Source organism: Rana temporaria, chromosome 8 (assembly GCF_905171775.1).
Source record: "Rana temporaria chromosome 8, aRanTem1.1, whole genome shotgun sequence".
NCBI lineage: Eukaryota > Metazoa > Chordata > Amphibia > Anura > Ranidae > Rana > Rana temporaria.
The window spans coordinates 184,351,292-184,372,757 of NC_053496.1; the positions used below are offsets into that span (position 1 = coordinate 184,351,292).

General features: G+C 48.1%; 2 protein-coding genes, 1 long non-coding RNA gene and 1 pseudogene across 3 annotated transcripts in view; 2 read left to right on the top strand and 2 right to left on the bottom strand.

The window, feature by feature from the left end:
* Positions 1–21,466, top strand: part of LOC120909605 (zinc finger protein 585A-like) — a 167,801-nt gene that overhangs the window by 69,309 nt on the left and 77,026 nt on the right. The gene's annotated exons all lie outside the window — the stretch shown is intronic.
* Positions 875–20,972, bottom strand: LOC120909606 (zinc finger protein 260-like). The gene is made up of 4 exons (XM_040321360.1): positions 20,872–20,972; positions 20,559–20,765; positions 3,884–4,019; positions 875–3,743 (listed from the first exon to the last, which is right to left on the bottom strand). The coding sequence occupies exons 1-4, from the start codon at positions 20,923–20,925 to the stop codon at positions 1,819–1,821; spliced, it is 2,322 nt and encodes a 773-aa protein (XP_040177294.1). The 5' UTR covers positions 20,926–20,972; the 3' UTR covers positions 875–1,818.
* Positions 5,953–11,655, bottom strand: LOC120909674. Its single transcript, XR_005741334.1, has 4 exons — positions 11,615–11,655; positions 11,370–11,463; positions 6,126–6,240; positions 5,953–5,998 (listed from the first exon to the last, which is right to left on the bottom strand). It is a non-coding gene; the product is annotated as an uncharacterized LOC120909674 (long non-coding RNA).
* LOC120912527 lies at positions 14,642–14,751 on the top strand (annotated as a pseudogene).

Below are 21,466 nucleotides of genomic sequence, written 5' to 3' on the forward strand. Positions count from 1 at the left end.
TAAAAAAAAAAAAAATTTTCGTAAAGGACTAATGAATTTTTTTTTAAAACTACTGATGTAATGTTATATTTATGGGTGGAACTCCACTTTAAGTTACTGATTTTTTTTGTCATATTCCTCAAAGTTAGAATGATTACATTTTCGAAAATTTGTTTCATATATTTGTTTTTTCCGAATCAATTCGTATTTTCGGAAGTTACTTCAAGAAGATTGGCTATATTCATTTTAACGTGTTATTTCGCTGCTAGTTCAACCCACAAAAGAGAAATGGAATGAGCCGATTGGACGATATTGACTGGAGTCACATGCATCCGAAAGGAACAAAATTAATTTCGGATTCATTCATCACGTTATGATTCGGAGATTCCGAAGGATCCACCTCCATCCAACCCAAACACAATAAGTAAGAATCATCTTATTTAATCGCTTGTATACCTTCCCGTAGTTATTTCAAAATGTTTCCGTTTCAGATGTGTGAAAGGCAAGACATCTTTAAAGGACATGTCCTGCACTCAGGGCAGGAATACGGCTTCTTCCCTGTGTGAGATCTTCGATGTATAACAAGGTCTGCATTCTCTGTAAAACATTTTCCTGCACCCGGGGCGGGCTTACGGCTTCTCGCACGCTTGCAATCGCTCATGTCTGGAAAGGAAGGACTTGTGTAAAAAACATTTTCCACACTTCGGACAGGAATTTTCCCTCTCCGCCTGATGGGTTGTGTAATGTAGGTCTAGTTCTGATTTGCGAAGAAAACATTTCCCGCACTCAGAACAGCAAAGAAGCTTCTCCACCTTATGAGTTTTCTGATGTAAAAAAAGCCTGAGTTTAGAGCTAAAAGATTCCCCACATTCAGGACAGGAAAATGTCTCCTCCCCCTGAATTCCGGCCCCACCCCTCACAGTACGAGGTTGCTCAGAGTCAGAGGGATTCCATGGCCTATCCACACTGTGAAGTCCTCCATCCATAGTGGAGCTCATTGTCTTTTCTCCTCCACAATCTCCCGTGATGTCCTCATCTTCCATTTTACAATTTGGAGATAAAGTGAGACGATCCTTTGAGGGTTTCTCCATGGCGTGTCCTGGAAAAATATAAAAACATCATCAATAGATATGAGAGGGTTAGTTCACTTCCATCAAGATTCCATCTGGATCAGGTAGATATGAGTGAGGAGATGTTCTCTGTGGAGGTCCCAACCAGCTGAGACTCTTCCCCCCATCAAAGAACCTTTGGTCCTCCTCCCAGATCACTTCTACATTTACACAGCCTTGTCAGAAGAGCAGGAACCAATGGGGACTGGGAGGGGCGTGCTCTTTACACAACCACAAGCCTAGGCACTGGGTCATGTGATCTCTGATAGACGAGAGGGTTAAAGTCCATATTTGTAGGCCTTTTTTAGCAATGAGCAAGCAACCATAGGCCTACAATCTGTGTTACTGTAACTAGGAGTGAAACCCAACCTAATAATGCCAGCTGAACCCCAGGACGGGTATCAGTACAGGGAGGGGACCATTATCAACCTATTATTGGCCGATATCTTCAGCTTTGAAGGAAAATACACTCCACTGTATATCCACCAGAACTAGTTTTCACTTTTATTGGTCCATCGCTATCAAGCACACATCACACCCCCAACCATAGAAGAATGGTTTCAAAAGATGGGCTAAACCCTCTTGTTGGAAAAGCTGACATTCACAGATAGGGGCTGCCCATTGAAAGGCCAAAAAACATCTCCCATTATTTTCAACGGGATTTCGGGCGCTATGTTTGGTATATGCGTATTTAAGCCTCCCATGAACGTAACCCGAGCCAATCCGCTCATCATTGCTCGCCTTTGTGAGATTTTTGATGCATAACAAGTTGTGATTTCCTGGTAAAACATTGTTCGCACGAAGGGCAGGCATACGGCTTCTCCGCTCTGTGAATTCTCTGATGTTTGATAAGTGACGATTCCTGTAGAAAACTTTTCCCACACTCGGGGCAGAAAAACGCCTTTCCTTGCGTGTGCCATATCTGATGTACAGTAAGACTGGACTTCTGCGAGAAACATTTTCCACACTCGAGACATGGATACGGCTTCTCACCTGTGTGCGTTTTCTGGTGTGAAAAAATATGGGACTTCTTTGAAAAACATTTCCCGCACTCAGGGCAGGAATACGGCTTCTCCCCCGTGTGGGATCTTAGATGTGTGACAAGGTCCGAATTACATGGAAAATGTTTCCCGCACTCGGAGCAGGAATACAGCTTTTCTCCCGTGTGCAGTCTATGGTGCCTGGTAAGACAAGACTTCCGTAAAAAACGTTTCCCGCACTCAGAGCAGGCATACGGCTTCTCCTCCCCTGTGTGAGTTCTCTGATGTTCAACAAGGTCTGAATTCTCTATAAAGCATTTTCCACACTCAGGGCATGGATATTGTTTCTCTCCTGCATGCGATTGTTGATGTCTTAAAAGGACGGACCGGTGTAAAAAACGTTTACCGCATTCAGGACAGGAATTGGCCTTCTCCGCCTGGTGAGATATAGAATGCTTGTCCAGGTCCGATTTATCAAGAAAACATTTCCCGCATTTGGAACAGGAAAGAACCTTCTCCTCCTTGTGAGATTTCTGATGTAAAAAAAGCCTCAACTTAGAGCTAAATCTTTCCGGACATTCAGGACAAGGATATTCCTCCTCCTCCTCCTGAATCCCGGCCCCATCCCCCACAGTACGAGGTTGCTCGGAGTCAGCGGGGTTCCATGGTATATCCACACTGGGAAGTCCTCCATCCATAGTGGAGCTCATTGTCTTTTCTCCTCCACAATCTCCTGTGATGTCCTCATCTTCCATTTTACGACCTGGAGATAAAGTGAGACGATCCTTTGAGGGTTTCTCCCCCGTGTGGGACATGTAGTGTTTATTTAGTTTTGAATCGGAAATAAAACTTTTTCCACACTCAGAGCAGGAATAGGGCCTCACCCCTGTGTGATGTCTTTGATGTACAACAAGTTCTAATTTGCTTGAAAAGCATTTCCCGCACTCAGTACAGGGGTACGGCGTCGTCTCAGTATGAACTGTTTGATGTACAACAAGTTGTGATTCCTGTGAAAAGTATTTCCCGCGCTCAGGACAGGAATACGGCGTCTCCTCAGTATGAACGGTTTGATGTACAAGTTGTGATTCCTGTGAAAAGTATTTCCCGCGCTCAGGACAGGAATACGGCGTCTCCTCAGTATGAACGGTTTGATGTACATCAAGTTGTGATTCCTGTGAAAAACATTTCCCGGGCTCAGGCAATGAATATGGCTTCTCACCCGGGGGGGATTTGTAGTGTTTGTTTCGTTTTGTTATTAAAACAAACTGCTTCCCACACTCAGGGCGGGAATACGACTTTTTAACTTTGTGAGTTCTCTGATGTCTGACCAAATGTGCTTCACTTAGAAAACATTTCCCGCACTCAGAACAGGAATGAAATCCTGCCTGCTTGTGAGATATCTCATGTATAAAAAGACCTAAACCCGAGCCAAAACTTTCCCCACATTGAGGACAGGGAAATGTCTCCTCCTCCAGAATTCCGGCCCCATTCCTCACGGTACAAGGTTGCTCAGAGTCGGAGGGATTCCATGGTCTATCCACACTGGGAAGTCCTCCATCCATAGTGGAGCTCATTGTCTTTTCTCTGGGAAAATCTCGTATTGCGTCCTCATCTGCCATTTTACAAACTATAAATACAGGTGGATGGTCCATTGAGGGCTTCTCCATGACGTGTCCTGAAAAAAAATATAATAACATCATCAATAGATATGAGGGGGTTAGTTCACCTATCATATTGCTTAGCTCCCGCCCTACTCTGAACCAATCAGTGAGCAGTAACAGAGCAGAGATAAGAGAAGAATATATTATGGGTCACCTGTGCTGATCTCTGTAGGGGTGTCCTCCTCTATGAATGTCCTCATCATTCCATCCTCCTCCGTATATTGCTGATCATCCCTCACATACGTCTCTTCTACGTCACACTCAGTTTTCATGATCATCAGATCTTCACCCTAAACCAACAGAATGGCAGAAAATAACATCTGTAACATAGAAGTATTTATGATGTGAGATCACATAGAAAATATCATCTTGTAGAGTCCACACATCATCTCCACATGTCAGAGTGTTCAATCACTTTATGTTCCCGACCCTCAACTCCACCTACCTGATGATTTTGGGGGATGGTGTGACCTTCCTGTGTGGAATTCAGAGGACGAGGACATCTCTCTGGTGGGTTTCTGTTACTAGGTGGCTCCATTAGATCCTTGTGTCCTTCCAAAAGTCTCTCCATCACTCCATACTCCTCAGCCTCCTCCTCGTTTATCTGTTCTTTAATATCAACTTTAGGATCTCTCAGGTTCCCACTCTGAATATATAATAAAAATGACATCAATGGTAACAATGCAGATAATGTACAGATCCTAATGATACTATCAGTGATTGTTCCTCATCTACCTGATCAGGTTTTGTATAGTTATGATCTTCCTGTGTGGAGTCCGGGGAATACAGAGGACGGGGACATCTCTCTGGTGGGTTTCTGGTATTGGATGGCTCCATTGGGACATCCATATGTCCTGAAAACTCCTCAATCACACCAAAGGACTCATCCTCCTCTATAAATTCTTCTTTAACAACAATGTTATTTTCCTCAAGGGTTCCACTCTAAATATAAAATAATAAAATCATTGTAACAAACAAGATTGTACATAAATCACTGCCAATAACCGTTAACTACCTACCTGATGACGGTGAGTCATGGGGTGACCTTCCTGTGTGGAATCCCGGGAATACAGAGGACGGGGACATCTCTCTGGTGGGTTCCCATTACTGGATTCATCTGTAAAAAACACACACACTGACTGAATACATTGGGCCAGATTCAGGTAGATCGGTGTACATTTGAGCGGGCGTAGCGCAGCTCATTTGCGCTACGCCGACGTAACTCTGAGAGGAAGAGCTGTATTCACAAAGCACTTGCTCCCAAAGTTACGGCGGCGTAGTGTAAATGGGCCGGCGTAAGCCCGCCTAATTGAAAGTAGGCAGGTAGTGGGCGTGTTGTATTAAAATGAACCTTGACCCCATGTAAATGAAGGGCCGATCGAACGGCGAATGCGCGCGCATGCCCAGAATCACATCGAATATACGCCCTAACATACGACGGCTCAATGCCTATGACGTGAACGTAACCTACGCCCAGTCCCATTCACGTACGACTTACGTAAACGACGTAAAAAACGACGGCTGTTCCGACGTCCATACCTTTGCATGGGCTGCGCCTCCTTTTTGGTGGAATAACTATACGCCGGACGTACGCCTTACGTAAACGGCATAGCTTACTGCGACGGGCGTACGTACGTTCGTGAATCGGCGTATCTTGCTCATTTACATATTCAAAGCGTAAGTCAACGTAACCGCCCCTAGCGGCCAGCGTAAATATGCACCCAAGATATGACGGCCTAGGAGACTTACGTCGGTCGTATCTTGGCAAAATTCAGGCGTATCTCATTTAAAAAATCAGCGCATAGATACGACGGCGTAAGTCTTTGTGAATCCGGGCCATTGTTTCTATGTGTTTATCAGATGATGGGGGATCTAGGTGGAGCCTCCGTACTGCTCTCCTTTACAATAAAGTCTCCTCTTACCCGGTGATGTGAGGGGCGGCTGATTGTCCATCATGACGTCCTTGTAGAGATCCTTGTGTCCTTCTAAATACTCCCACTCCTCCATGGAGAAATAGACAGTGACATCCTGACACCTTATAGGAACCTGACACACACAATGATACAGTCACCATCCAGACACATCCCTTGTCTGTTACTGGATAATGTCCCAGAATTCCCAGAATCCTCCTCACCTCTCCTGTCAGCAGCTCCATCATCTTCTTGGTGAATTCTAGAATCTTCTCCATGTTGTGTCTCTCAGGTTTTAGGGAGTCACTTGGAGGCACTGTGATGGTCATATGATCACCTGACTTCACAATAGAAAATCTCTGTATTGGAGAACCAATAGGAATATCATGTTAAAATCCCAGAATCCTCCTCACCTCTCCGGTCAGGTCTGTGTTTTATTAATAGAGATAAGAGTGATGTCATGTGACCTCCCAGAACCCTCCTCACCTCTCCGATCAGCAGGTAGATGATCTCCAGGGTGAAGTTTAGTATCGTCTCAGTCATGCGACGCCGGTCCTCCTCCATCTTCATTACTGTGGTCATGTGATCAATGCGAGTTTCTCTGTAGACAGACAGGGAAAAATTATTTGGATTGATTGGACAATATTAGAATGAGAATACAAGGGGTTAATCGGCAGGCTGCCCCCAGTGGGAATTTTGACATTGGATAACGCAGAGAGTGCCGGGTCAAGAGTGAATAATGCAAAGAGCGAAGGGGTCGGAAGTGGGTAACGCAGAGAGTGCAAGGGTCAGAAGTGGGTAACGCAGAGAGTGCAGGGGTCAGAAGTGGGTAACGCAGAGAGTGCAGGGGTCAGAAGTGGGTAACGCAGAGAGTGCAGGGGTCAGAAGTGGGTAACGCAGAGAGTGCAGGGGTCAGAAGTGGGTAAGGCTGAGAGTGCAGGGGTCAGGAGTGGGTAAGGCTAAGAGTACAGGGGTCAGGAATGGGTAATGATGAATAAGGATGAGCTTGATGTTCGGGTCGAACTTAAGTTTGACTCGAACATCGGGTGTTCGCCGAAAAACTAATATTATGGGACGCTTGTGGCGAATTAAAGGGCGCTGCAGAACGCCCCGTAATGCACTGCGAGATCGCAGTGCATGGCTGTATGATGATTGGCCAAAGCATGAAGCATGTACCATGACCTTCATGCTTTGGCCAATCCCAGTGCCCTCTGCTAAGAGAGCCATAATTGGCAAAAGGCCGGGTGCCTTTGGCCAATCATGGCTCATGGGGACCAAGTCCACGACCCACACTTTATAAGGCTGCCTGCACTTCGGCCCTGTTTAGTGTGTTGTTGGCATGGACGGAGCGATAGTGTGATTTAGATTATATATATACTCTGCATCCTGTGTAGCCTATATCTGACTGCAGGCCATTCCTGGTGTACTTTTTCTGCACGTGTACTATGCGAACATGCTGGAGCTCAACCTTACTCTCAGGCCACTAAAAGAAGGCAAGCAGCCTCTGTGTCTACAGTCAACAGTGCTGGTCGTGGACACGGTGGCCGCGGGGCACGCTTGTACTTTTTTTCCGCTGCGGGCCATGTTATTGAGCCATAACATGCAGAAGAGTTGGTGGAGTGGATAACAAAGCCGTCGTCATCCTCCGTCACCCAGGCTCAGAGTAGTTTGCCTGCCAATGCGGCCTCTTCCACCGGCTCCTTGTCCGCAGTCACTCCTTCCGTAGCCAGACCATCATGCACGGAAGGAGTCCTCCGAACTATTCCACCACAGTGTCGGGTACATGCTGCTGGAGGATGCGCAGCGATTTGAAGGCTCCGAAGGTGGTACCTAGGTTGAGGAAGGGAGTAACGTGAGCCCAGAGAGAGGGGGTGCCCAAGAAGGACAAGAAACTGGCAGTCATGTTCCACCAGCTGCAGCATACTGCCAAGTTTGCTTCAGTGACGAGGAGGGAGGGGATGATGAGGTCACTGACTCTACTTGGGTGCTTGATAGAAAAGAGGACTCTGACTCCCCGCATATTTTGAAAAGTTCTTTGGCTTGGGCCTTTTTTGACACGTATGCAGCAGATCGCACCGTTGCTGTTTGTAACCTATGTCTGAAGGGGATCAAGCGTGGCCAAAACAGCAGCCGCTTGGGTACCACATGCTTGACCAGACCCATGACCACCTCTCGTGAAGTCCGTTGGCAACAGCACTTGAAAGACCCACATCAAAGAACAAGGCGGACCTCACCTTTCTCCTCATCTGGGATCTCCAAACCCACAGGGCCTCCAGTCCTCTCAGAAACCCGCACTGAGAGGAATGAAGGTGTAGAATAAGGTGCCCCAAGTACTTGCGGCCAATCTGCTAGCGGTACACCACCATGCGATTTTAGCAGGCAAATTTCCCTACCCCAGTTGCTAAACCGTAGAAAGAAATTCGGTCCCAGCCATCCACATGCTCAGCGTCTGAATGCTAGCTTGGCCAAATTGCTAGCACTCCAACTGCTGCATTTTCAGCTGGTAGACTCTGCCCCCTTTCGTGAATTTGTGGAATGTGCGGTACCTCAGTGGCAGGTTCCAAAACGCCATTTATTTTCACGGAAGGCCATTCCAGCTCTCTACTGGCATGTGGAAGGCAAAGTCTTGGCCTCGTTGGACAGGGCGGTCAACAGTAAGGTGCATTTTACCGCTGACTCATGGTCCAGCAGGCATGGACAGGGACGTTACCTTTCTTTCACGACGCACTGGACAACTCTGCTGGCAGCTGGGAAGGATGCAGGACAGGGTGCAGTATTGCTGGAGCTTGTTCCGCCACACGCCTCCAAAATGCTAGTGGTGATTCTGCCACAGAATATACATTGATATACATTACAAGGCTAAGGTTGCAGAACTCATCCTGCCTTTGCAGAGGATGAAACATCTTCAGGAGGCCTTGAAGAAAGGTTTGTGCAATGCGTTTCCAGACCCTGGGAGGTTACAATTTCCTGGTGCTGGACCAAGTGTTGCTGAGGCTTCTTTCACAGAAAGAGCGGTAGAGAAGGTGGCCGGCTGACCGATGCCTTCAGGCAATTCTTCAGTCCTCAGCGTCAACTTCTGATCGGTTCAAGCAACCATCGCCAGCGTCTGCATTACATGGTGCAGGAATATCTAGGGGCAAAATCAGACCTGGAGACCTTTACAACCGAAAATCCACTGGGTTACTGGGTCTTGAGGATGGACCACTGGCCAGAGCTTGCACAAGCACTGCCTGTGATTGACAGGCTTCCGAACGGCGCATACTGCGCGTCACAGGTTGCCGGAAAAAACAGAACGTCGGTGCGGCTCTATACGGCGCCTGCGCACCGACGTTCGGGTTCTGTCGGCAACCTGTGACTCGCAGTATGCGCCGTTCGGAAGCCTGTCAATCACAGGCAGTGCTTGGGAACGCCCTGTCCCGCGGGATTGCCGGGGGGGTGAAAATGAATATGTGCTGGTAGGATGGCACGACTCCTTGTGATGTCAGAATTTTTTTTGAGGGTGAACCTCCACTTTAAGAACAAGCCTACAGTCCCTGTCTTGTTTGTAACCTGGGGACCGCCTGTATACTGCTGTTCAGAGTATATAGGGCCTGGGGGCTCCACGCCTTTTTTTTTTGTGGTTATTTGGGTGCTGGTGTCCCCTTAATATCCATAACAGACTCAAAGGGCCTGGTAATGGTCTGGGGGGGGGGGGGGGGCAGGAGAACCATGCAATTTCTCGATGATTTTCATCTATATTGCTAGGACCCGACATTACATTACAGCCGCAAGCAGTTTTGAATGACTTTTTCCCTTTAGAAACGTCATTTTGCTGCGGGGACTGTTCTAAACATGGGAAAAATGAACCACTTTACAGGCATACTATAGACACCGCCCCCCCCCAGGCACGATAATTAAAGGAATATTTCACTTTTATTGTTTCACTTATTAAGATCACTGCTCCTGAAAAAATGTCCGGTTTTAAAACTTTTTTTGCACTGCAGGACCCAGGACTCCCAAACACTTTTTATGACAATAACTTGCATATAAGTCTTTAAAATGAGCACTTTTGATTTTTCACGGTCGTGTCCCATACACTTTAACGTTGTTCACACAAACTTTTTGCCGGTTCGCATGTTCTGCTGCGAACCGAACCAGGGGTGTTCGGCTCATCCCTAATGCCGGGTGATGTAGAGGTCAGGAGTGAGTAATGTAGAGGTCAGTAATGGGTGACACAAAGGGGTCAGGAGTAAGTGACGCAGAGGGATCAGGAGTGGGCGACGCAGAGGGGTCAGGAGTGGGCGACGCAGAGGGGTGGGGAGTGGGCGACGCAGAGGGGTCAAGAGTGGGCGACGCAGAGGGGTCAAGAGTGGGCGACGCAGAGGGGTCAAGAGTGGGCGACGCAGAGGGGTCAAGAGTGGGCGACGCAGAGGGGTCAAGAGTGGGCGACGCAGAGGGGTCAAGAGTGGGCGACGCAGAGGGGTCAAGAGTGGGCGACGCAGAGGGGTCAAGTGTGGGCGACGCAGAGGGGTCAAGAGTGGGCGACGCAGAGGGGTCAAGAGTGGGCGACGCAGAGGGGTCAAGAGTGGGCGACGCAGAGGGGTCAAGAGTGGGCGACGCAGAGGGGTCAAGAGTGGGCGACGCAGAGGGGTCGGGAGTGGACGACGCAGACGGTGTAGAGGTCAGGAGTGGGTGATGCTAAGGTCAGGAGTAGGAGACTCAGAGGGTGCAGAAGTCAGGAGTGGGTGACGCAGAGGGGTCAGAAGTGGGTGACGCAGAGGGGTCAGGAGTGGGCGACGCAGAGGGTGTAGAGGTCAGGAGTGGGTGATGCTAAGGTCAGGAGTAGGAGACTCAGAGGGTGCAGAAGTCAGGAGTGGGTCACACAGAGGGGTCAGGAGTGGGTCACGCAGAGGGTGCAGAGGTCAGGAGTGGGTGATGCAGAGGGGTCAGGAGTGGGTGATACTGAAGTCAGGATTGGGCGGCGCAGAGGGGTGAGGAGTGGGTGATGCAGAGGGGTCGGGAGTGGGCGATGCAAAGGGTGTAGAGGTCAGGAGTGGGTGATGCTAAGGTCAGGAGTGGGAGACTCAGAGGGTGCAGAAGTCAGGAGTGGGTGACGTAGAGGTCAGGAGTGGGTGATGTAGAGCAGTGGTCATCAACCCTGCCCTACAGGGCCCACTAACAGGCCAGGTTTGCAAGATAACTGAAATACATCACAGGTGATATCATTTGCTGCTCAGTGATTGCAGTATTCTAGACTGCATCTCCCCATGGTAATACATAAAACCTGGCCTGTTAGTGGGCCCTGTAGGGCAGGGTTGATGACCACTGACGTAGAGGGTATAGGGGCCAGAAGTGGGCAATGCACAACCTGGTGTATAACGATGAGCTCCGGCGAGCCCACGTGCAGAGCCCGCCAGGAAGTCGGTACTGCGCTGCACTAAACACAGGCAGTGAGACATTGTCCCGATGTGCGGCTGTAGAGATCGGGAAATGTCTCCCTGCCTGTGATTAGCGCAGCGCAGTGCCGACTTCCTGGCGGGCTCTGCACATGGGCTTTGCGAACACGCCGGAGCTCATCCTTACTGATGTACACCCCCCCCCTTCTCGGTACAATTTCCTCTAAAGTCCACATTCCCAACAATATAAATCCCCCACCCTTCACATAACCTCAGTACAGACTACCCCCAAAACTGCCCCCCACCCCGTCAGCAATTCTCTCAGTACATATATTGTTCCCCTAAACACACTTACCAGATAAAATGGCAGTTCAGAGTAAGAAGTCCTCCCCTCGGCTGTGTCATGTGACCAGAGCTGAAAAGGAGCCTCCCCCGATCCTCAACTGCCTCTGCCAGAGAAGACACAACTCTATGATACAAATGTCATAAATACTGCAGAGCCACACACAACAATCATAAACCTCACTGAACATACTGGACACACGACCGATACCAGCAACACTCCGTACTGGGTGTAAACAGAAAATACGATCTTATTACCTCCTCGGCTGCCCCTTCCAACAATGTCTCCTCTCTTGCTTCCTGCCGACTCACCTCTCACCCAGAACTTCCTGTCCGAGCCTGACATCACTTCCTGTCTGTATCTGACATCACTTCCATAGAGATTTCCTATCTTAGACGTGAGATCACCACCTTGTGGAGCTCAGAGGAACTGCAGCCCCAAGAAACGCCTCGTAGTGTGAACGGAAACCTTTTTTATATTGTTGCCAAGTGTCCCTCATGCTGCAGACCAGTCCTAGGATTTTGTCTACTGACCCAACGTGTCCAGGTCCAGCAGGTTCCAGCACTCTGTGTAGAGCGTCAGTGAGGTGATGATGACTGGAACCAGGGCCGTCTTTAATGTTGATTGGACCCTGGGGAAAAAAAATCTTGGCCCCCCCCCCCCCCCCCCATGCAACTTTGCTCTCCACCTGCTCTGAGACATACAATAAATATCAGTGTAGCATACCTCCCAACCGTCCCAGATTCCGAGGCAATGCAATTGGCAATGCGGTCCCGCGAACATTCCAATGGTCCCGCGATTTCGCAACACCCCCCCCCCCCCGTAGGGTTGCCACCTCATCCCTTTAAAACCAAACACATATTAACTACACAGGTTCTGTGGCTAATTAAGGTGGTAATTAGACTCATTTGATGCCTTACCTGCATTAAATCAGCCTCAGAACTTGTGTAATTCATCATATGTTTTAAAGGGATGAGGTGGCAACCCTACCCCCCGCTCAACAACTTTGATCCGCAGAACCCCCCCCTATCGCTCAACAGCTCTCATCCGTGACCCCCCCCCCGCTCAACAACTCTGATCCGCGGACCCTCCCTGCTCAACAACTTTGTTTGGGGGGTATGCTCATTTGTCCCTCATTCTGAAGTTGAAAATGTAAACACAGGGGGGCCAGATTCACATAGATCAGCGGATCTTTAGATCCGTGTAACCTATCTGATTTAAGATCCGCCGCCACAAGTTTTAGAGGCAAGTGGGCAATTCACAAAACACTTACCTCCAAACTTGCGGCGGCGGATCGTAATTCCTCCGGCGGAATTCAAATTCCGCGGCTAGGGGGAGTGTGCTATTCAAATCAGGCGAGTCCCCGCGCCGATCGAATGGCGCATGCGCCGTCCGGAAATTTTCCCAGCGTGCATTGCTCCAAATGACGTCGCAACGACGTCCCTGGTTTCGACGCTTACGTAAATGACGTCCATCCGTATTCGCGAACGACTTACGCAAACAACGTAAAAAATTTTGTCGCGGGAACGACAGCCATACTTAACATTGGCTGCGCCTCATAGAAGCAGGGGTAACTATGCGCCGGGAAAACCCTTACGTAAACATCGTAAAAACACTGCGTCGGGCCCGCGTACGTTCGTGAATTGGCGTATCTCGCTGATTTACATATTCTCGCCGTAAATCAGCAAGAACGCCCCCCGCGGCCATTTTAAAAATGCAGTTGAGATCCGACGGTGTAACACAGTTACACCTGTCGGATCTTAGGCATATCTATGCGTAGCTGATTCTATGAATCAGTCGCATAGATACGACCGACGCAACTCTGAGATACGACGGTGTATCAGGGGATACACCGTCGTATCTCTTTGAGAATCTGGCCCAGGGTCTGCAGGTGAGTCATCTGTACACAACAATAGGGAAGAGCTGGGCAGCATTAGTAGCAGCACTTCGCACTGAGATAGCAGGACACAGGACTAAAACTTCAAGGGAACTTAAACTGGGATAGTTGGCAAGTATGAGGCGGCTGCTTCTGGGCCCCACAACAGTGGCAGGACCCAGGGCAGCTGCCCCTTTTGCCCTGCCTTAAAGATGGCCCTGACTGGAACACTCTCTGGGTTCCATCACCAGGCACTGCAATCATATCAGACTGTTGGGTGGAGACTCTGTCACTCAGTCTGGTCTGGTGGGGCAAACTTCAGCGCCGGTCTTCTCTTCCTGGTTCCCTGGTCCAGGCAGGCAGTCGGGCGGGAGGAGGTCGCGTCGGAGATTTGCGGCCCTGGGCTGCAGCGGAGGTCCTCGGGAAGGGAACAGCTGGCTGAGCCGAGCCGTGGATCTAAGGCACTGGTCTGGCATGGCAGAATGCCGCCGCCCGCCACGCTGACTCAGCCGAAAGGTCACTGACTGGACTGGAGGTCGGAGGGAGGACTCAGAGTCAGCGGTGAGTGCTGCTCTCTCTGCTGATGCCACGGCCGGAGGAGGAGAGGAGGTGGGTGGAGTCCAGTCACAGTGTGCAGCAAAGGCCTGTTCCCTCTGCTGGCCGCCTCCCTCTGCACTCTCAGTCTGCACATGGGACGTCACTGGTTGCTACACGCCAAGCGGGGCGGCCCTAGCAACCAGTGAGTTTGGCTGAACTTTGACAATCTTTTTTTTTACAGTGGCACAGAGCAGCCAGTCATTTAATTCCGGGACTCTGTATTGTCCCGGAATGAAGCTGCCAGGGAGTCCTAACCCACTTAATGGTAACATACTCGGGACCAACTGTGTGGTGCTCCTGACACTTTGGCGCCCCCTCCTCTCTGGCGCCTGGGTGCAGAGCACCCCGTCTCGGATCGGCCCTGGGTGGAGTGATCTCCTTTCTGACAGTGAAAGTAGAACTATATTAATAATAAACTTTATTTTATATAGCACCTTAAGGTAGCTTCTCAAATCACTTGAAGAACTCCGACATCAGCAGAGAGGCAGAGGAACAGGACAGTGTTACCAGGTAAGTATCACCATTGAAGACCAATGCCTGGCTGGGGTTAGACTTTGTTCTTACTGACAAACAACGGGACTTATTTTATTCCACTGACGCCAACGATGGGACTTATTTCCTGACAGGTCCATGTCACCCTACCACTTGGTATGCTCCGCCCATCCCCTACTTGCAGGACCTAACTCATAAATTTGACTCTCTTCCTCATGCCGGCATTCAGTGCTTCTTTCTAGGAAAAGTTATGCCCTTGTGAAGAGGTAGGTGTCCAGCATTTGGAGTCACCCCTTTTGGTTGGTGTGTCCCTTATGGGATCGCTTCTCGGCCTTTTGGCTAAGATCAAGTGTAGTATGTGTTCTTATCAGTTGCCAGAGTAGGCGCTATGCTACTCCCAAGACTGGGGAGGGCAGATGCAAATCCAATGGTGTCATTGCACCTGGAAGGGCGGTTTCGGTAGGGACTATGCCTGTGCTGCCCGACAGATACTGGGGGCTGGCCAATGGTTTAGTCTGAGCCATCCGGAAGGGTGCCCCTAGTAAGGATGGGTCTTTTTCCGGCCTTCTGACCGGTGTTGGTGCTGTTTGTGTCAGCATCTGGTGGAGGAGCTGGCGTCCCCCTAGAATGGAGACAGGGTGGGGCCATGCAAATCCACCGGATTGATGGGAACCTGGAAGGGCTAGTACCGGTGGAAGCCATTATGCGTCAGGTGGCTCTCCCTGAAAAAAACTAGAAGGGCTCTCTATCTGGCAGGGACAGAGGGCTGCACTGATCCGCTCGCGGGGTCGGATAGGGAACTGAAAGCCTATGGTGTATGTGCCCCTGGAATGCCAGTCCAGGAGTGTCGTACAATCACTGTAAGTGAGGGTCACTTTGATTTATGGCACCACGGTCACTGCACTATACTACACTCCGTCTCCCCTCCATCTTGGGGGGTGGATGTGACTTACTGGCTTGGTTTGCCCTCTCTCATGGGGTCTCCCTTCGGGGGAGCACCACCTAGTCCTTGGGTGGGTCTGTTTCGGCAGACCCTCCAGAGAAAGGGGGTCCATCTGGTTTTGGCAACCTGCCAAGCAGAATGGGAGATGTTGATGCTTTCAGTGATGGAGAATGTAGTTGGTGTTCCAGAAAAACGGCTTGGCTCCTCACAGGACTGGGCTGTTGGTATTCATGCTGATCCTCTTGTTTCAAGGGACACGAGACATAGAAAAGATGGAGGGGGGCTTCTCTATGTTGGATGTGAGGAAGAAAGATGATCTTGTGGTTGGAGTTCCAGAAACACGGCTTGGCTCCTCACAAGACTGGGCTGTTTGTATTCATGCCGATCCTCTTGTTTAGAGGGACACGGGACATAGAAAAGATGGAGGGGGGTTTCTCTATGTTAGATGTGATGTGAAAGTGAGGAAGAAAGATGATCTTGGGGTTGGTGTTCCAGAAACACGGCTTGGCTCCTCACAAGACTGGGCTGTTTGTATTCATGCCGATTCTTTTGTTTAGAGCGACACAGGACATAGAAAAGATGGAGGGGGGTTCCTCTATGTTAGATGTGATATGAAAGTGAGGAACAAAGACGATCTTGTGGTTAGGGGTTGTGATGGTGTGGAGGAGACATTACGGGTAGAATGATCTTTGGGTCTACCAACCTTTTGAGTAAATGATAAAGAGCGTTCATAGCACATGTCAGGAAAACCAAGCTTATACCCGTGCTTAAAGATATCCTCATGTGTGCATGAGGACCATGCACACATCTATAAGAGCGTGTGCGCATACACATCTGAACGAGCAAAAGTTTGGACGGATGAATTTGGATGAACTTTGGCACCCAGTGGCCTATTTAAAGCCCTACAGGACTCAGAATAATTGCTGAGTGGACATCATTTCCTTCTGCCTGTGACTTTATCCCGTGTGTACATCTGTATCCTGACCCGGCTTGTTGAGCCTGCTTGTTCCTGAACCCCTGTTGCTGACTCTGGGTTGTGATCCGACCTTCCCTCTTGCCTGCTATTGCAGTACCTCCGCTGCTCTCGTGATAATTGTGGCCTTGCTCTGACTCTGCTCCCAGTTCCTGATTCTGTACCACAGCTGCCCAATTGTTGCCAACTCCTTCCCATCTGACCATGCTTTCGAGATCCTGCATCTGCCAGCTTGCCTATTGCTTTGCCTCTGCTACAAGATCTCCCAACTGCGATCTCCTACAGGCACCCGTGTAACTCTGCGCCCTGTTATACCCAGTCATCAACCTTAGGGGAGAGAGGTGTAATGGAAGCTCTCGTCTTGGTCTCAACCAGGTATATGACAGTATATATTGTTACGCATTCACAAAAAAAATGACAGTTAACACAAAGACACTGTGAAAATAATTATTTATTACAAATAAATAAACCTTCTTTTCCAATGTAAAGCATGTCATCCAAAGGTGTAGATCCATCAACTATGCCAATGTAAATCCCACCATGTCACCCAGAGGTATATATTCATCAACTATCTCAATCCAACCATGTCACCCCGAGCTGTAGATCCATCAACTATGTCAACGTCAATCCAACCATGTCACCCAGAGGTGTAGATCCATCAACTATGTCAATGTAAATCCGTCAACCTAAATCAAATCCAATCAGGTCTCCCAGGAGGTATATATCCATCAACTGTGTCAACATAAATACAACCATGTCACCCAGAGGTATATATTCATCAACTATCTCAATCCAACCATGTCACCGAGAGCTGTAGATCCATCAACTATGTCCACGTCAATCCAACCATGTCCCAGAGGTGTATATCCACTAGCTATGTAAACCTAAATCCAACCATGTCATCCAGAGGTGTAGATCCATCAATTTTGTCATCGTAAATCCAACCATGTCACCCAGAGGTGTAGATCCATCAACCATGTCAACCTAAATCCAACCATGTCACCCAGAGGTGTAGATCCATCAACTATGTCAACGTCAATCCAACCATGTCACCCAGAGGTGTAGATCCATCAACCATGTCAACGTCAATCCAACCATGTAACCCAGAGGTGTAGGTCCATCAACCATGTCAACCTAAATCCAACCATGTCACCCAGAGGTGTAGATCCATCAACTATGTCAACGTCAATCCAACCATGTCACCCAGAGGTGTAGATCCATCAACCATGTCAACGTCAATCCAACCATGTAACCCAGAGGTGTAGGTCCATCAACCATGTCAACGTCAATCCAACCATGTAACCCAGAGGTGTAGGTCCATCAACCATGTCAACATCAATCCAACCATGTCACCCAGAGGTGTAGATCCATCAACCATGTCAACGTCAATCCAACCATGTCACAAAGAGCTGTAGGTCCATCAACTATGTCAACATCAATCCAACCATGTCACCAGAGCTGTAGGTCCATCAACTATGTCAACATCAATCCAACCATGTCACCCAGAGGTGTAGAACCATCAACTATGTCAATGTCAATCCAACCATGTCACCCAGAGGTGTAGATCCATGAACTACGTCAACCTAAATCCAACCATGTCACAAAGAGCTGTAGATCCATCAACAATGTCAACATCAATCTTACCATGTCACCCAGAGGTGTAGATCCATCAACTATGTCAACGTCAATCCAACCATGTTACCCAGAGGTGTAGATCCATCAACTATGTCCATGTCAAGTGTAGGTGTAGATCCATCCATGTAGGTGAGGTGTCTATCCACCAGCTATGTCAACCTAAATCCAACCATGTCACCCAGAGGTGTAGATCCATCAACTATATCAACCTAAATCCAACCAGAGGTGTAGATTCATCAACTATGTCAACGTCAATCCAACCATGTCACCCAGAGATGTAGATCCATCAACTATGTCAACGTCAATTCAAATATGTCACCCAGAGATGTAGATCCATCAACAATGCCCTAAAAAGCTGCACCATGACATCCCTTTACAGATGAACTCCCGCTGCAAAATGACAGCTCCCTGACTGGCTGGTGAATGTCAACCAACTGAAAATCCTTCCAGACATCAATGATCACAAATGGCCATGACCATATGTGGTCAGCGACGTCACTCTGGGAAATCTTGGCTGCTTAGTTTAGGAACAGAGGTAGGCTGGAGAAAGATCTGTCATTTAAGGGCACTATTTTTTGTTTATGTCACCTTTGCTCGAGTTGGTGCTCCACCAAACTTTTCCCATGGCCCTGTCCAACTAAACCCTTTTTGTACTAAAAGCTTTCAAATTCTCCTTGAAGAAAGTGAAAAACATACAAGATTCGGCTCCCGTAGACCTCAATGGGCTTTGGTTTCGATGTTTGGCAGTTGCGGATTTCAGGCAGGGTTCTCAGGAACGGAACCCTAGTCAGTTCACTCACCACAACTCCTCAGTGGGGGAACTATGAAGTCTTCCAAGGTCTAGTTTGGGTATATAACATGTTCTACACTACGGCTTCTCTGCTGTGTGAGATTTCAGATGTGAGATAAGTGCCGATTTCTGTAGAAAACATTTCCCGCACTCAGGGCAGGAAAGGAGATTTTCCTGCGTGTGCCACATCTGATGTTTAGTAAGACTGGACTTTTGTGTAAAAGTTTTTCCACATTCAGAACAGGAATACGGCCTCTCACCCGTGTGAGATCTCCGATGTGAGTAAATATGGGACTTCTGTGAAAAACATTTCCCGCACTCAGGGCAGGAATACGGCTTCTCGCCTGTGTGGGATCTTTGATGAGCAATGAGGTCTGATTTACATGGAAAAGATTTCCCACACTCAGGGCAGAAAGACAACTTTTCCCCCGTGTGTAACCTCCGATGTCTGACAAGACAAGACTTCTGTAAAAAACATTTTCCGCAATCAGGGCAGGAATACGGCTTCTCCACCGCGTGAGATTTTTGATGCATAACAACGTCTAATTTATGTTTATAACATTTCCCACACTCAGCGCAGGAATATGGCTTTCCCTCTGTGTGAGACCTTAGATGTATATCAAGGTCTGATTGCTGTGTAAAACATTTCCCGCACTCTGGGCAGGAATACGGCTGCCCCTTTGTGTGCAACCTTTGATGTTTAGACAGGTAGGATTTGCGTGAAAAACATCTCCCGCACTCTGGACAGGAATACGGCTTGTCAGCGTGGTGAGATGTGCAATGTATGTCCAGTTCTGATTTAGAAAGGAAACATTCCCCGCATTCAGAACAGGAAAGAAGCTTCTCCCCCTTGTGAGATTTCTGATGTAGAAAAAGCCTTAGCTTGGAGCTAAAACTTTCCCCACATTCAGGACAGGGAAATGTCTCCTCCCCCTGAATCCCGGCCCCACCCCTCACAGTACGAGGTTGCTCAGAGTCAGAGGGACTCCATGGTCTATCCACACTGTGAAGTCCTCCATCCATAGTGGAGCTCATTGTCGTTTCCTCCTCTATGAATGTCCTCGTCATTTCAGCCTCCTCCGTATATTGCTGATCATCCCAAATGTACTCCTCTTCTACGTCACACTCAGTTTTTATGATCATCAGATCTTCACCCTAAACCAACAGAATGGCAGAAAATAACATCTGTAACATAGAAGTATTTATGATGTGAGATCACATAGAAAATATCATCTTGTAGAGTCCACACATCATCTCCACATGTCAGAGTGTTCAATCACTTTATGTTCCCGACCCTCAACTCCACCTACCTGATCATTCAGTATGTAGTTGTGACCTTCCTGTGTGGAATCCCGGGAATACAGAGGACGGGGACATCTCTCTGGGGGGTTCCTGGTATTAGGTGGCTCCATCATATCCTTGTGTTCTTCTTGAAAATTCTTCATCACACCATACTTTCCATCCTCCTCTATATACTCTTCTTTTACATTGATACTATCCTGAAGGTTTCCCCTCTGAATATATAATAAAACATTTATTGTAACAAACATGCTGTGTATAAATCATAACTACCAATAACTGTTCCTCATCTACCTGATAAGATTTTGTGCAGTTGTGACCTTCCTGTGTGGCATCCCGGGAATACAGAGGACGGGGACATCTCTCTGGTGGGTTCCTGTAGCTGGATGACTCCACCATGTTGGTCTGGAACAGGTGTCTGAGAAACTCTGACTCCTCCGTCACCCCATCCTCATCATCCTCCTCTTGTATCTCTTCTTCAAGATCAGAATCTCTCAGGTTTCCACTCTGAATATAGAATAAAAATGACATCAATGGTAACAATGCAGATAATGTACAGATCCTAATGATACCATCAGTGATTGTTCCTCATCTACCTGATGATGGTGGGGGATGGTGTGACCTTCCTGTGTGGAATCCCGGGAATACAGAGGACGGGGACATCTCTCTGGTGGGTTCCTGGTATTAGGTGTCTTAATCATATCCTTGTGTATATCTGAAAGTTCCTTCACCACCCCATACTCCTCAACCTCCTCTTTATACTCTTCTTTAGTATCAATGTTATTTTCCATGATGTTTCCATTCTATAAAATATATATAATATAATTAGATTCTATATAAAAACAACATTCATTGTAACACATATGCTTATATAAAAATCAGAACTCTCAATCATTTTTCAAAATCTACCTGATCATGTACATTGTCGTCCTCTTCATGACGTCCTTGTAGAGTGTCCATCATGACGTCCTTGTAGAGATCCTTGTGTCCTTCTAAATACTCCCACTCCTCCATGGAGAAATAGACAGTGACATCCTGACACCTTATAGGAACCTGACACACACAATGATACAGTCACGATCCAGACACACCCCTGGTCTGTTACTGGATAATGTCCCAGAATCCTCCTCACCTCTCCTGTCAGCAGCTCCATCATCTTCTTGGTGACTTCTAGAATCTTCTCCATGTTGTGTCTCTCAGGTTTTAGGGAGTCACATGGAGGCACTGTGATGGTCATATGATCACCTGACTTCACAAGAGGAAATCTCTGTATTGGAGAACCAATAGGAATATCATGTTAGAATCCCAGAATCCTCCTCACCTCTCCGGTCAGGTCTGTGTTTTATTATTAGAGATAAGAGTGACGTCATGTGACCTCCCAGAATCCTCCTCACCTCTCCGGTCAGGTCTGTGTTTTATTAATAGAGATAAGAGTGACGTCATGTGACCTCCCAGAATCCTCCTCCCCTCTCCGGTCAGGTCTGTGTTATTAATAGAGATAAGA